The sequence below is a fragment of the Scardinius erythrophthalmus genome, assembly GCF_964197995.2.
Source record: "Scardinius erythrophthalmus genome assembly, contig: HAP1_SCAFFOLD_401, whole genome shotgun sequence".
NCBI classification, from domain to species: Eukaryota; Metazoa; Chordata; class Actinopteri; order Cypriniformes; family Leuciscidae; genus Scardinius; species Scardinius erythrophthalmus.
This window is the reverse complement of record NW_028296214.1, coordinates 2,794-20,319: the sequence shown is the minus strand read 5'-3', so window position 1 is coordinate 20,319 and position 17,526 is coordinate 2,794. Positions and strand designations below refer to the sequence as shown.

Here is a 17,526-nt window from a genome sequence, read left to right as displayed (position 1 = left end):
ATGCAAGACCTCAGTCAATCAACCGATTCTCCTGATGATACCGATTCTGCTGACACTTCAGATGGCTATCCAAAGGATCCCTGTTCTACCAGCGTTCCATGAGATCTTGAGTTGCTCAACATATCGGAACCCAAAGAAATCTTCAATCTGTTGCTCACTCTCTTGCTCACCTCCACACTCATTCTCCCACTCTCAGGGTATGTTTACAATGATAAGCTTAAAGTGGAGACGTTTTTCCTTTGAGTTTTCCACATAGAGACGACACCATTGTCAAAACAATCTGTATTGTAAAAAGCGCTATATAAATAAAGGTGACTTGACAAGCATTTGCCTGACTTGGTGATCTGAGAATATTTCTGAGTTTACTATGATGAAGTACATGAAGTGTCACATCTGATTGTCTGTAATGTGCCGGAGAAAGCAGGCAAAGGTGAGGATCTAAATGCAGGGTCAAAATGTGTTAATAAAGTAACACAAGGTAAATAAAGTAAAGCAGATAACAAAGAACTCAAGGAACAAAGGAACAAAACCACGAGGATCACAGAATCAACAATTACATGTAAAACAACTGAAAAGAAACAAGTGAAACATAAGGGCTATAAATACAAAGGGGCAAACAAGCTTTGGTAATGAGAAAACAAGATACACCTGGGGAGATTAATCAACATGAAAAAATACATAGAACTACAAAACATCGAACAAGACAGGAAAAAACAAAAGTCCACACAAAACAAGGGGAACACAAGACCTACCTTTTATCTTTTGTTACATATCTACTGGTGTGTAGTGAGCTGTTAATCATACTTTAATAACCTGTTTAGATTTTTGTTTAGATTTTGTTAAAAATTTTGTTCAATATATCGAATATCTCATGGACAGCTGACTCCCGAAGCTTTTCATATTCTGTGCGAATAGTTTGCAGCAGATATATAAATGAACTTTTCCACTATGGTTAAATTGATTTGTAAATTTTTTGGCAATTTTTACCTCTAAAAGGGATTTCTTCCCCCCATTAAATGCCTTAACTTTTATGTAAAAGTTGTACACTTAATATTTTTTTTAATTAGAATAACAAGATACTAAATCCATCTTTGCACTGCAGAAGCTGCTTCTGAAGTGATATTTAGATGTATTTACACAGACTGTTTAATGCAGCTCAGATGTGGCATAAGTGCATGCTGACTGGAATTGCACAAATATCTTTATGATACTGTTTTGAAAACAACTTGAAACATAAAACATATTTTAAAAATGAAAAGATACTTTAAATATGAAACTGAAACCACCAGTATGTGGTGGCAAGTCTGTGGCTGCTTCTGAAATTGCATACTCCTGAGTAGGTACTTCATTTTGAATAAGCAATAACTTCACTACCGTTAAGAAAGGATGTTCTATATAGTATGAATGTAATACAGACGTACTGCATTCACCATGCTGTCAATATCATGTGGCCTACCAGCATCAGTTGTGTCGCTTTACTGCCATTCACAAATCCTCTCCCGTGGCCTCATGGGATAGTAAAGTATCCATCATATGCACACTTAAGAATCTCGCTGGAAGAAGTATTGTGCATTCAGACATACTTCTTTTGTCACATTCTGTTTTTCACCTACTACTGTATATAGTAGGGAAGTATGCGATTTCAGATGCAGGCGGTGACTGAATGAGTGACTCACTGAATCATTCATTTAATTTCAGGAATGATGCAAGTGACTGTATTTAATAATGGGTCTTTGAATCATGAGTGGCTTCTCTTTTGTGGATCGGTTTGAAATTATATTCGTTGTGAAAAAGACTAGAAAGACAATATTATGTCCAAAATGTAACTCAATGTTAACTTCTTGTTTGTTGAACTGTTGCAAAAACCAGTATCACATTTGCAATCGTACTGATGTTCTGGAAAAAAACACTCTTGCTCGTGTGAAATTGCTTAACTCTGTCATATGACACAAGTATAAAAAAGATATGAAAGGTCTTCCAGATTTTATCCTCAAATCTTGATTTTTGGGGGAATTTACACTGCATTTAAATAGGGTACATCACGTACAGTAGTGAAAGCGTGCACTATTGAAGTGTACGTGCATGAGTTTGTCGTAAAACGCTCCACAAACATTCAGTAGAAGCTGTTTATCCACCCAACAGATCTAACCATATTTCTGTACAAAGAAGAAAACCGTTGCAGCATCCATTTTGACCCCGAAACCAGTGAATAACATTTAGCCTAAAACATTTGCCTGCACTGTTACAACTAAATTCATCAGTGACTGTTAATGAGCAAACACAATAATCTGTATTTGTTCATTAAGAGAAATTTGCATTTGGTCTTTGGAAACAAGATTTATAACATTGTTGTTTATAACAAGATCTCTGTTTTTTGTGTTTTGGCAAATCTGAGCAAAATACTCTTTTGAAACTCTTCTGAAGAAACTGAGAAGTGTAGAGGCCTGGATCAATGTTTCCTGAAATTCAAGTATGATGAGCTTATACAATTTAAACATTCAACATTTTAGTGAACCAACGTCTCTATTACATTTTTTCTGTGTTCATTTAATCAAACAGGAAAACAAAATCCACGTTAGCGTTTCAATGACTTACCAAAAGAGGAAATAATATACATATACATCAATATAGTAATTTTAAAATAAAACATGGAGAGACTCTTGAACCTCAAAGTGAGAAAACTTTATTGATAAACACAAGCAGACACATATGGAGGATAAAGCATGTTATACAGTCTTTGGAATTGGGCTGTAGTCAAGACCACCTTTGTCGAGTCCAAGACAAGTCCAAGACCAGGACTAGTTGAGTCCAAGTCAAGACCGAGTCCAAAAAGGTTCGAGTCCATGTCAAGACCGAGTCCAAAAAGGTTCGAGTCCAAGTCAAGACCGAGTCCAGGACAGGAAAAAAAAAGTCTGCTAAAAAATAAAGCCTATAGAAAGAGCCGTTTGCGAGTCAAAAGAGCCGGCTCTTTTCAGTGAGCTGAGTCAAACGAGCCGGCTCACGAAAAAGAGCCGAAATGTATAAAGAGCCCTCCAATAATATTTTGTTTTAATATCGCGGCGACGTATGTGTGCTTACTGGGAACATTATAAAGACACCTGGACTCGGTCGGAACCTAAAGCCATATTTGGTAAGACCAGTGGCCGAGACGAGACAAGTCCGAGTCCGAATGCCAGCGAGTCCGAGACAAGTCCGAGACCATAGAAAAACGGTCTCGAGTCCGGACTCGAGTCCAAGACCGGACTCGAGTACTACAGCCCTACTTTGGAAATCTACAGTATTTATCTTTCAGGATCACAATAAACTCACAGATCACTTAGAGGAAAAATAAATGACAAAACAAAACAACAAATCAGATTATATTTATTATATTATTATATCTGAAACCGTAATAGTGTAAAGACATATACAGTTGTTGTGATCAGATCATCATTTCAGAAACAGAATCACAGAGTTTAATAATTGTTCTGTGGTGAAACGTGTAAATCACCTCCGTCATCTCAGATTCCTGTAACACAAACACACAGAGTCAAAGGAGAAAAACAGTGAGTGTTATGGGATATGAGTCGGTGAGTATTATGGGATATGAGTCGATGAGTGTTATGGGATATGAGTCGGTGAGTGTTATGGGATATGAGTCGGTGAGTATTATGGGATATGAGTCGGTGAGTATTATGGGATATGAGTCAGTGAGTATTATGGGATATGAGTCGGTGAGTATAATAGGATATGAGTCGTGAGTATTTTGGGATAAAAGTCAGTGAGTATTATGGGATATGAGTCAGTGAGTATTATGGGATATGAGTCAGTGAGTATTATGTGATATGAGTCGGAGTATTTTGGGATATGAGTCGTGAGTATTATGGGATAAAAGTCAGTGAGTGTTTTGGGATATGAGTCAGTGAGTATTATAGATTTTAGTTAGTGAGTATTATGGGATATGAATCTGTCAGGATTCCATCACCATCTCCTTCCACTCATTCCCTCACTCCGCCCACTCAGTCATTCACACGCACATTATCACCTGATTATTAATCACCGTCACCTGGACCTCATCATCAGTTCACCTATATATACCTGCCACGAACATTCAGTCATTGTCTGATCTCGTCTACACATGACACAGACTCTCTGCCATACTTACCTGTATACCTACCTACGATCCCGATCTTCTTAGCCTTTCTTCATTCTGTCATCTAAGGAACCCCTTCATCATCCTCTGCAAGAGAAGAGAGAGAGAGAGAGAGAGAGAGAGAGAGAGAGAGAGAGAGACTCGATTACACTCCAGTTAAGCTTTCATCTGATATTCAACTCACTGTTTACTCACCTGTTTCGCTGTACCGATCCATTCTGCAAATTAAAGCATTTAACTTACCATTCTGTCTGTTTCGTCTGTGCCAAACCTGACAGAAGATCAGACCACCATGCAGAATCCTTCGGAATCCACGGCGAATTCACCGTCAATCCGATCGCCATTCATCAACCCACCTCTTCAGCTTCACTTCCTCAAGCGCCTGTTGCTTCGTTCACTGCTTCAGCGTGTCCCATGGCCAGACCAGCGACATTCTCCGGTGAGGCGGAGGACTGCAGTGGGTTTCTACTTCAGGTATCTTTTTATTTCTCCATGCAAGAACATCAATTCATTAACGATTCAGCTCGTGTTGCTTTCATCATTTCACTACTGTCTGGGCAAGCACTTCAGTGGGCACAATCTCTGTGGAATTCGAATTCGGAAGTCGTCAAAACCCTCTCCGGTTTCATACAACACTTCAAAGAAGTTTTCGGTCAAACAGCTGCTGATCTTTCTGTACATGATCAACTCTACAATCTTCGTCAAGGCCAGTCTTCTGTGAGTACCTTCTCCTTACGATTCCGCACCTTAGCGGCATCCAGTGGATGGAATGAGGCAGCATTGATCACCGCTTTTCGTCATGGTTTGAATCCTAACATTCGTCAGTTGATGGTGGTTTACGACGACAGTTTGGGAATTGAGAAATTAATTCAAAAATCCATTCGAGTTTCGCAAAGACTATCAGCCTGTGGTTCTCCGACTCCCACTGTATGTTCTCCGCCCACGGTTCCATCAGTCACTCCTCCAGCACCCGAGCCTATGGATCTCAGCTCCGCCCATCTTCCAGCTTCACAGCGTCAACGACGAATTCTTCATAAACTCTGTCTATATTGTGCATTTGATAATCATCTTCTCAGCTCTTGCCCTGTTCGACCTCCATGCCCTGCAGTAAGCACAATTCAAGTCTCACCTAAAATTGAAGCTTTAAATCGCACCACAGTGCATGTATTAACTTCTCGTATTTGTGTCTCAGCGCAAGCCCTTATTGACTCTGGTTCAGCGGGGAATTTCATCTCCACCCAGCTTCTCCAAAAATTGAACATCCGCAAACATCGCAGTTCTCAGGACCTCCATGTACAAACCATCCAGGGAAAACCGTTGGGTCGAGGTCGAATTCGTCATTGCTCACCTACTCTGACGCTACGCATTGGTTGTCTTCACTCAGAGGAGATGTCTTTTTTGGTGCTGGAGGAGTCCACCGCTGAGCTCATCCTGGGACGCCCCTGGTTAGTTCAACATCAACCGACTCTCCACTGGAAGTCTGGTGAAGTATTGCGTTGGGGAGAGTCCTGTCATTTGTCCTGTCTATCATCCATCAAGAAATTACCTTCTTCATCATCGACGCCTCAGAAGAGGTCCAAAGTTCCTGTTTGTTCCACTTCGGTTGAGAGCCCTGAAGTACAGCATCAAGTAGAGATTCCAGTGAAGTACCAGGCGTACCAGGATGTTTTCAGCAAGAAACTGGCTACTAAATTACCACCTCATCGGCCATGTGACTGCGCAATCGACTTGCTACCTGGAGCCACTTTACCTAAGGGTCGTATCTATCCACTGTCCATCCCGGAGCAGAAGGCCATGGAGGAGTATGTGGAGGAGGCTTTACAACAACAGTTCATCTGCACATCGACCTCCCCTGCCGCTTCAAGTTTCTTCTTTGTGGGTAAGAAGGACGGAGGCTTGAGGCCCTGCATCGATTATCATCATCTCAACTCTCAAACCATCAAATACAGTTATCCCCTTCCTCTGGTCCCAGCTGCCCTGGAGCAGGTGCGTGGGGCCCGCATATTTTCTAAACTTGACCTTCGGAGTGCATATAACTTGATCTGAATACGGCATGGAGATGAGTGGAAGACTGCGTTCGTCACCCCATCTGGCCATTATGAATATCAGGTTATGCTCTTCGGGCTGTCAAACGCTCCAGCGGTCTTCCAGGGGTACATGAACAAGGTGTTCCGTGAGTACCTCAACCGCTTTGTGATTGTCTATATTGACGATATCCTCATCTATTCATCTTCAATTGCTGAACACCACCGTCATGTCATTCAAGTACTAGAGCAACTGAGAGAACACAAGCTTTACCTGAAATTGGAGAAGTGAGTTCCATATCACCTCTGTTCAGTTCCTGGGTTACATCATTGATCAGCATGGTATCCAGATGGACCAGAGGAAGGTGGAAACAATCCAAAACTGGCCATTACCCACATCTGTCAAAGAACTTCAAAGATTCCTCGGTTTTACAAATTTCTACAGAAGATTCATCAAGAACTACAGTCTCATCAGTGCTCCCCTCACATCTTCATTAAAGAATCGACCCAAGTCTCTGTCCTTGAATCCCACTGCTATCCAAGCCTTCCATCGCCTCAAAGAAGTCTTCACGACAGCACCAATCCTTATCCATCCCAATCCTGAACTTCCCTTCATCGTTGAGGTCGATGCGTCTTCCACTGGGGTTGGAGCGGTGCTGTCACAGTGGCAGGGTGAGCCTCCCAGACTCCATCTATGTGCCTTCTTTTCCAAGAAGCTGTCCCCGGCGGAGCAGAACTACAACATCGCAAACCGGGAACTGCTAGCCATAAAATTGGCTTTAGAAGAATGGAGACATTGGCTGGAGGGAGCTAATCACCAGTTTGAGGTAATTACAGGTGTTTGGTGTTTTAAGCCCCCAACAGCGCCTTCCAGGCAGCGAGGGGATGGGTAGGTTTAAGGTTGAGGGTAGGGTTAGCTGCCTCTAAGGAGCCATTGGGGGCTTAAAACACCATAGAGCGTAATTACAGATCATCGCAACTTGGAATATCTTCGTGAGGCAAGAAGATTGAATCCTTGCCAGGCCCGCTGGGCACTCTTCTTCACTCGATTCAACTTCATTGTTACTTACCGTCCAGGAAGTAAGAATTGCAAGGCAGACGCTCTTTCCAGACTCCATCATTCATCTTCAGAGGATCTCAGTACTGAAACCATCCTCCCTCCAGCCTTAATCCTCAGTCCCATTCTCTGGGACATCGATCAACAAATCTCTCAGGAAAATTCTCACCATCCTGCTCCGCCGGGAGGTCCAGAAGGGCGTACTTTCGTACCTCAACATCTTCGTACTCCCCTTCTGGACTCTGCTCACACGGTTCCGGGCTCTGGACATCCAGGTAGCAAGCGTACCCTCTCGCTCCTCAGTCAGTGGTACTGGTGGCCGTCCATCTCCGAAGATGTCTCCAGGTTCGTCCGCGGCTGCTCAGTCTGCGCCATCACCAACACTCCCAGAAAACTACCTGAGGGTAAACTTGTGCCACTACCTATACCCAGACGCCCTTGGTCTCACATCGGAGTGGATTTCATGACTGACCTTCCTAGATCCGGTGGATTTACCTGTGTGCTTGTCGTTGTGGATAGATTTTCCAAAGGCTGCAAGCTGATACCTTTACCTGGTCTACCTAAGGCTTTAGAAACAGCTGAAGCATTGTTTCATCACGTATTCAGAAATTTCGGCATTACAGAAGACATCGTTTCGGACAGGGGACCCCAATTTATCTCCCGGGTGTGGCACGCCTTCTTCAAGCTCCTCGGGGTCACTGTCAGCCTCTCATCAGGATATCATCCGCAGACCAACGGCCAGACTGAGCGGAAGATTCAGGAGATTGGACGTTATCTGCAAACTTATTGCCACCAGTACCAAGACAGCTGGAACCGATACCTCCCCTGGGCGGAATACGCCCAGAATTCCCTCACTCAGCGTACCACCGGGCTCACCCCCTTTCAGTGCTTCCTCGGATACCAGCCACCTCTCTTCCCTTGGTCGGGTGAGCTCTCGGAGGTTCCAGCTGTCGACTTTTGGTTCCATCAGAGCGAGGGGGTATGGGACTCAGCTCATGTGCATCTACAACAGGCAGTGCGGAGGCACAAGGTCCAAGCGGATCGTCTTCGAGCTGATACACCCCAATATCAACCTGGTCAGAAGGTATGGTTATCGACGAGGGACATTCGCCTCCGCCTGACTTGCCGTATGCTGAGTCCTCGATTCATTGGACCTTTCACCATCCAGAGGCAGTTGAACGAAGTAACCTACAGACTCAACCTTCCACCTCAGTACAAGATCTCTCCTTCCTTCCATGTCTCTCTCCTCAAACCTTTCACTGACCCAGTCTCTTCTGTTCCCTCAGATTCACCCTCGGATGACGTGCCTCCTCCTCCCGTTCCTGTGGAAGAAGAGGCCATCTATAGAGTTCGATCCATCAGGATTTCTGTCAGGATTTCATCAGCATCTCCTTCCACTCATTCCCTCATTCCGCCCACTCAGTCATTCACACGCTCATTATCACCTGATTATTAATCACCGTCACCTGGACCTCATCATCAGTTCACCTATATATACCTGCCACGAACATTCAGTCATTGTCTGATCTCTTCTACACATGACACAGACTCTCTGCCATACTTACCTGTATACCTACCTACGATCCCGATCTTCTCAGCCCGTCTTCATTCTGTCATCTAAGGAACCCCTTCATCATCCTCTGCAAGAGAAAGAGAGAGAGAGAGACTCGATTACATTCCAGTTAAGCTTTCATCTGATATTCAACTCACTGTTTACTCACCTGTTTCGCTGTACCGATCCATTCTGCAAATTAAAGCATTTAACTTACCATTCTGTCTGTTTCGTCTGTGCCAAACCTGACAGAATCAGAGTATTATGGGATATGAGACGGTGAGTATTATGGGATATGAGTCGGTGAGTATTATGGGATAAAAGTCAGTGAGTATTTTGGGATATGAGTCAGTGAGTATTATGGGATATGAGTCAGTGAGTATTATGGGATAAAAGTCAGTGAGTGTTTTGGGATATGAGTCAGTGAGTATTACAGATTTTAGTTAGTGAGTATTATGGGATATGAATCAGAGTATTATTGGATATGAGTCGGTGAGTATTATGGGATATGAATCAGTGAGTATTATGGGATATGAGTCGGTGAGTATTATGGGATATGAATCAGTGAGTATTTTGGGATATGAGTCGGTGAGTATTATGGGATAAAAGTCAGTGAGTATTTTGGGATATGAGTCAGTGAGTATTATGGCATATGAGTCAGTGAGTATTATGGGATATAAGTCAGTGAGTATTTTGTGATATGAGTCAGTGAGTATTTTGGGATATGAGTCAGTATTATGGGATATGAGACAGTGTTTCTTGCATTGAATGATTGTTTTGTATTTGTGAGGCCTATAATGGAGTCTCTGTGTCTTTTACTTTTGTTACGAAATTCTAAAACTCAAGACCAACAAGAGTGACTCTGGAAAACACATATTCAACAACACATAATATACTGCACAATGCCAAATATGATCAACAAGTTTGTGAGCTAGTTTGCAGAACCTCAAGGAGAACTTGAAGAAGGACCTGAAGGAATCTGTGGGTCTGATGTTGTAGCGGCTAAAAAGAGACAATCATTAGAGTGAATGAGTCAGTCTGATCTACAATAAAAGACAGATATCAGCTTAATAAACAAAATCAACAAGATGACACTGTCAGAGAGGTGAATGTCATACTAAAACTATCAAATGAAAGACTAATTAAAAACGATAATGTAAAAAGAAAGTGATTCAATAATTGTGTATGTGGTCTTAAATGAGTAAGTGGTTTGTTTGTTTTATAAAAACTTCTGAAATAACGGTGTAAAATATATGAGAAATTATTATTTTCGTGTAATTTCTGTCTCACCATAGACAGTAACACTGAATCTGTGTTTAGTCTCTGAGCTGCTGCTGCTGATCTCAACTTCATAAACTCCAGAGTCTGTGGTTCTGGTGTTTGTGATGGTCAGAGATCCAGTTTGATGATCCAGCTTCAGTCTGTCTCTGAATCTCCCATCAAGAACATCAGGTATCGTATTCTTCACTCCATTGGTTTTAGCTATAAGAGGCCCGTTAGTTCCAAACGTCCACAGTATCTCTTCATCTTTCTGTATTTCAGTAAGATCAGTTTGTAGAGTAACAGAATCTCCCTCCATCACTGACACTGACATCACTGCATCACCAAACACTCCTGAAGAACAAACAGAAAAAGATTAAGACTTTTAAATCACTAAAGTAAACAGTCTGAAATTTAAAATGAATAACATATATACAACAAAACAGACACAAATGGCATGAATCATTGCATCTCATATTAAATAAAACTCTGATTTCCTCATGAAGTTGGTCTGATCTCCACACAACATCAAACACAGAAAACACTTACTTCAGACGAGAATCACGTCACACTGAAACTAATGCTGTTTGAGCTTCAGTGTTTTATAGAACCAACATTTAGAGAGACCAACAATGATAGAAAGAACAGTTCAAATTGATTATAAATCAGGTAAAAATTATATATGGACGCTGGTTCATTCATGGGTTCATGAGTTCCTTGTTGAAACATTGAAATTTTGAATCATTTACAAACAGTTATGGCGTATAATAAACCCTCGTTTACTAAAATCATGTGACTTTGGAAGTTTGATGCATGCTCCAAATCACAGGTTCAAAACAAATGATTCACAAAGTTTCAAAGCTTCACAAAGAGTGTTTAGAAAGCGCCCGCCACTACTGGAAGGATTATGTGATTGATTATGAGCACTTAAAATGGCCGACTCCCTTATCAGTGCTTACATCTGCGTCTCGTCATCGTGGCCGTACAAAAAAATGATCAGACAAAACAATGCCGTCTACCCGTGTGCTTCATCGCACATGACCAGACCCCATCTAGAGGCCACTTCACTGCTTAAAGATTCTCCAAATAACTAAACCACACCCACTATAGACCTTATTCAGAGCAGCGCCATGACAGGTATGGAAGCAACAGACTTACCGTGTTTTCAATGGTATCAGCTGTAAAAAGCTGTATGTCTGGAGTTTTTTGTCTACCGAAACTTCTTGGAAAGATATTTTTGCAGTATTTCATTAGCAGAACAATCCAAACACATTAAATAACAGTACAACCCACTGAAGAGATGTCAAGAGTATGTCTATCCCTCAGCCTCGCTTTCATTCCCATTAAAAATCAAAGATGGCACTGATGTGAATAAGGTCTATAGACCGGCACATATGAATCAAGAGAGCGCAAGTCTGTGGTGTGATAAGAGAGAAAGACGCACCTAAACCGAATGTGTGGTCTGAAATACAGTGTTGCTATGGACGATGACGTTTATCAAAAAATATGTGAATGCAGCGATTGACCAATCAGAATAAAATATTCCATAAATAAACGCTAATATCAGTGCTGCCGTACCTGCACATGTGTGACAGAGTGTGTTGATGTCCAGATGTGTGGTCTGGTTGCTGATGGGATTGTTCAGCACACAGCTGTAGGTGTTTTTATCCTGATATTCCACCTCCAGAGGTAGAGAGAGACTGATGCTGAGATCAGACGTACTGATGCTGGACAATACACTGATTCCTTTGTACCAGGAGAGAGTCACATGACTCACATTCACCACTGATGAACACTCCAATGAACATGATGATGATGATGATGAAGATGATGAACAGTCTCTGCTGATGACAGGAACAGGCAGACGAGCTGGAAAATAAACAGAAATATGATCAAATCTAATAAACCATCTTATATTCGGTTCAGAGTGTTAAGTGAGTTTTATATGGTCTGTCATCTCAAACTATAAAATGATTCAACAAATCAATATTTGAAGAATATTTGAAGGACAGGATAAATGATCTCACCATAGACAGAAACTCTGAATGATTTTGATGACAATTGTCTTATAAAAATCAGATAATAAAAAACAGTGTGTCCAGTAGTGGTGTTTGTGATGATCAGAGATCCAGTTTGATTGTCCAGCTTCAGTCTGTCTCTGAATCTCCCATCAAGAACATCATCATATACAGTGATTCTGTCGACCCGTTTATTGATTTCTGCTATTAAAGTGTTTTCATTTACAAACCACTGAATCAGATAAGCATCCTTCATTTCAGTAAGATCAGAGTTTAGAGTGACTGAATCTCCCTCCATCACTGAAATTTCAACTGTATCATCAAAAACAACAGAAACAGGGTTTGTCACAAATGGTTTATTACATTAAATAGCTTAAATTTAAAATATCCTAAAACAACAAAAATAATCAAAATCGTGTATGAATTAATTTAAAATTTGTCATAAAAAACAGGTGTAAATGTTTTTTTGTTTTTTTTTTACTCACCAATGACATTGAGATAGAAATATATCCTCATAAAGTTGATCAGTAGTTGATAACCTCCAGCATGTTCAGTTGTGGTATGTGTGATGGTCAGAGATCCAGTTTGATTGTCCAGCTTCAGTCTGTCTCTGAATATCCCATCAAGAACATCATCATGTACAGCGATTCTGTCGGCCCGTTTATTGATTTCTGCTATTAAAGTGTATTTAAACCTCCACTGAATCAGATAAACATCCTTTATTTCAGTAAGATCATAGTTTAGAGTGACTGAATCTCCCTCCTTCATGGACACTGACCTTTCTCCATTAACAAGCCCTCCTGAAGTACAAACACAGCAAGATTCTTTTGTTTAAATGATAGACTTTTAAATAACTTTATGATGGATTACTAATATAAACACTTTGAAATTTACATTTGAAATAAATTTCCAAACTACAAAACTTTAGATTAATAAAGTTGTAAAACAAAGATTAATAATTGTATCTTTGAGATTATTTTGAATAAAACTCATTTACTGATGAAGTTGGTCTGATCCACACAACATCAAACACAGAAAACACTTTTACTTCAGACGAGAATCACGTCACACTGAAACTAATGCTGTTTGAGCTTCAGTGTTTTATAGATCCAACATTTAGAGAAACTAACAGTGAATCTGATGCAGAAACAAGTCATAACTAATTATTAAAACACATTTAAAACTTACCAACCAGATGCCAAAAACAATCAAGTAATTCAAAATACTTTTACAGCACCTTTTACAATAAATATTCCAGTGCAATGCTTCACTTGAAAAAAAGGTAAGAAGTAGCTAAATTAATATTAATATTACAAATGTTAAGCGACTGACGGTGGTATAACAGTTTTTCAAATTGCTTTCACACAATTTCTGAAACCATGGCTCAAGTTTTTTGGAAACTCACACAAAACCACAAAACACGCACCCAACATGCAACACATCAGACAGCTCTTGCAAAATCAAACTCTTCCAAAAATTGTGTTTTTGCGTAGTAACTCTACACACAAACATCAAATGATTAGCCGCATACACACCAAACTACACACAGGTGTGCAAAATGTAAAACTACTTTACACTACTGTCTTTTGCTTGTTCATTGTCCAGTGAGTGTACAGGAGTTTGTCACATGTACACTGTTAACCCTTGCTGTAAAAAAAGGCCAAATTCTGACAATATCATACCATTTTCCATTAAAACAGTAATATACTGTAGAAAACAAAAATAGCCTACAGGAATATACTGTGAATTAACAGCGCTCAAAGTCGACACTCAGAGGCTGTTTTCACAATCACACCCTATACCCTCATTCACTTTATAGTCAAGTTCACTAATATAGTCCACTTGAATGAAAAAAAAATGAGTGAAATGAGAAACTGATGAACACCTGATAAGCAGAATCACTGAAGGAGAGAGACAAACAAGAACAGATAAAAGAGAAACACAAAAACTACAACTGACTTCCAGCCACACTGAGTGTGAAACCAGTTTACAAACCAGCTTACGATTATTTCTTTCATACATGTACAAAAGTTCTTGTTGAGAATTAACAGAGATTTAGTTAATAATAAGGTTTGTTGTCACCATGATCAGTTTTTGCTTTAGTTGGTCTCTTGTCCCTTAACTTCTTACCATTCATCTCTCTCTGGCTGCTGTAACAGCTGTAACAGTAAAGCAAATTTGTTATGGCAAGATTATGTCAGTAGAAATTTGATCAGGTGTTTTTGGCTTTTGTGATGAAGTCACAATCATCCTGGACATGTCTGATTCTCTGATCTTTCCTGTATATATATTCTTTGAATTTATGGGTATTTCATATTTAGCATGTATCTGTGAATCTACAGCATGAAATCAATATTTCTGTAATCATGTCTTCTGAAGAATATCGTAATCATATTGTGTATAAAACATTGTTGAACTCCTGCTTGACTTAGACACACACAGACATCAACGATCAGCACATGAATCTCAATAATGGTGACAATCAAATGTTTCATGTCGCAATGCATGCTGGGTTCCAGGATAATATAAAACTCCCAGCATGCACTGCTGCATGAAAAATTGCCACCATTGTTGAGATTCATGTGCTAATTTTTGATGTGTTTCTAAAAGACAGCATATCTCTGTTTTTTTGGTTTATGCATGATGTGTTAAAAAAAATGAGTCATTGTAATGTATTGCTGTGGTTTCACAGTGGTGCTTATGTAACACTTTTGATTGAGAATTAAACTCTGAATGAGTGTGAATGAGTGAGAATGAATTCCTTAGTGAATGAACAGGCAATACGATGATTTTGTCATCATACCTGCAATCATTCATAAACTGTGTGTGTTCACAAGTGTGACCTGTAAACACAGCTCAAGCAGCAAAAGAAACGCTAATGTTTTAGCATCAGCATCCCAACTAAAGCAAACACTGATCTCTATAATGGTAACTTCAAACCAAACATTTTCAATTAAACATCTCAACAACTTCTGTAGATGTATGACAGAAATAAAGTCATACTGGTTAATAATAAGTGTAATAATGTGTAATGGCTGGAAGTCAGTTGTAGTTCGTGTGTTTCTCTATTTTCTGTTCTAACAGCAGGTGTTCATCACTAATGCTCAACAATCACTTACATATTCACCTAATTATCTCACTGCAACACTGCGTCAATGTTACTTTTTACTCTTTGCAGTGTGGATTTCCCTGTGGGGTTGAAAGGGTTAACAGTGTAAGATAAAAAGACACACCCACAGAATGTATTTTAACAGTAATAAACTGTAAGTTATAAAACAGGTATATACTGGCAACAGTGTTGCCAGTAGTTTACTGTAAAATCTTGTTTTTTGGGTCACCATTGTGCTGAAGAGTAGAGCCTGTGCTTCAGTCCAGGAGAAGATCTGCAAACATTGATGATATTTGCTGCATGTGGCTTTATTTAAAAGGCAGTGGCTGTGTAGTTGTTGGTCCAGTGGAAATCTCTTTATTTACAAAAGTTTTTTTTTTTTTTTTTGTGGTTTCAAATGAATTAAGTTCACAGTAATACTTTGCTCACGAATGTTTCATAAATTTTAGTTAATACATTTAAATGACAGTTGGTCAATTTAAGGCAGTCGGTTTCTGCAAGTGAAATTAGTTAACTTGAGTTTTAGTGCATTTTTACAGTAACATACTGTAGATTACAGTAAATAACTGTACAATTAACAGTAAATTACTGGCAACAGTGTTGCCAGTATTTTACTGTAAAAAAACCTGGTAAGGTCTAACAGTGTACATGTATACAGTATGCATAATTGATGAATGTTACAGTTATTGAACTAAACTGAGTCAACACTGAAGTGACTTGAGCTGAATAATCACTCTATTGGCTTCTAGAGCAGCTTTACAGGAGAATTTGTTTTGAATTTGTTTCTATTGTGAAGCTGCTGTGAAACAATCTATATTGTGGCTTGTATGTGTAGAATATACACAAACACACACACACACACACACACACACACACACATACATATACATATACATATACATATACATACATACATACATACATACATACATTCATAAATACATATATGCACACATATATATATATACATGTTTTGCAAAAAGTTTTTCAATTTCAAACTGAGTGTAAAGCGTATGATGTGCTTGCAGTTTTGCAGACTTGATGATTAGATACATGATTGCAAACAACAATAAAAAAAAGAGATTATAAACTACAGAAAACTACAAAAAAAAGCAGTTTAGAATTGACATATAGGTTTATTTACATGATTCATATTCATATGCATAGGAATGCATGCATGTTATGAATGAATGTAATGAACATATGGTTATCTGGATGTCCTATAAAAATATTATTTGCAAAAAGATTTTTTTCCGCAGTTCAAATTGTCTGAAGAGTTTGAATCTGACAGTTAAGTGACATCACTGAACATTCCAAATCCCAAATGTGGGACTGTATCACTCAAAAGGTTTACTCACTGTGGACAATGAGGCTGAACCTCTTGGTCTCACTGTTGATCTGTAGTCTATAAACTCCACCATGTTCAGTTCTGGTGTTTGTGATGGTCAGAGATCCAGTTTGATTGTCCAGCTTCAGTCTGTCTCTGAATCTCCCATCAAGAACATCATCATTTACAGTGATTCTGTCGGTCCGTTTATTGATTTCAGCTATTACAGTGTTTCCATATCCAGACCTCCACTGAATCACATCATCATCCTTCATTTCAGTAAGACCAGATTTTAGAGTGACTGAATCTCGCTCCTTCACTAACATAAACTCACCAACCACTCCTGAAGAACAGAGTTTTTCAGATTTAAAATCACTTGATGTTGGTTTGATGAAGCTTCACTAAAATACTTTTAATCATTTAAATGTGAAGTGATTAATATTCTGCAGCAGTTCAAAGACAAAAGATGAGGAATGAAAATGAGAAATAGTTAAACAGTTTTATATAATCAATAACTGCATTAAACTTTAATCTCAAATAATAAACAAGTGTTTTCTCTCAGCAAAATCACACATTATTTGTTTCTATACGAGAATAACAGTGAATGTTAATCCTTTCTGACTAATTTAACCAGTAATTTATCACATCAGGACAGAAACAACTGAAAGCAGAAAAACACATTTAAAACTCACCATCCAGACGCCACAAACACAAACAGAGCAAAACTAATTTGAGAAACATTTTCTTCATCGGTTCACTGAAAAGCCCACGATAGTAACTCTTAATGTCTGAAACACTCAGATTGATCTGAAAGACTGAACTGAGATATTTATCTGGTTGTGTAACCTCTCACACAGTTTACACTCGCACGTCCATCCTCTTTTACATCACGAAAATCAACAAGCTTTTGCTGATCTTACATTTTCAAATGAATTCTGGCCCTGAATGAAAACTCAAAACCAGGAAAAGGCAAAGTTCAGGCGATCAGCAAACAGCTTCTCTGAAGCAAGGCAAAACACACAAGCAGTGAACAAAGTTTAAAGGGTA

General features: G+C 39.4%; 1 protein-coding gene across 1 annotated transcript; it reads right to left on the bottom strand.

Moving 5' to 3' along the window:
* Positions 1–3,345: 3,345 nt before the first annotated feature.
* LOC308686544 (uncharacterized protein) lies at positions 3,346–17,282 on the bottom strand. The gene is made up of 8 exons (XM_081394980.1): positions 17,172–17,282; positions 16,511–16,822; positions 12,529–12,843; positions 12,053–12,355; positions 11,604–11,894; positions 10,056–10,379; positions 9,711–9,767; positions 3,346–3,508 (listed from the first exon to the last, which is right to left on the bottom strand). The coding sequence occupies exons 1-7, from the start codon at positions 17,227–17,229 to the stop codon at positions 9,712–9,714; spliced, it is 1,659 nt and encodes a 552-aa protein (XP_081251106.1). The 5' UTR covers positions 17,230–17,282; the 3' UTR covers positions 3,346–3,508; position 9,711.
* Positions 17,283–17,526: the final 244 nt, after the last annotated feature.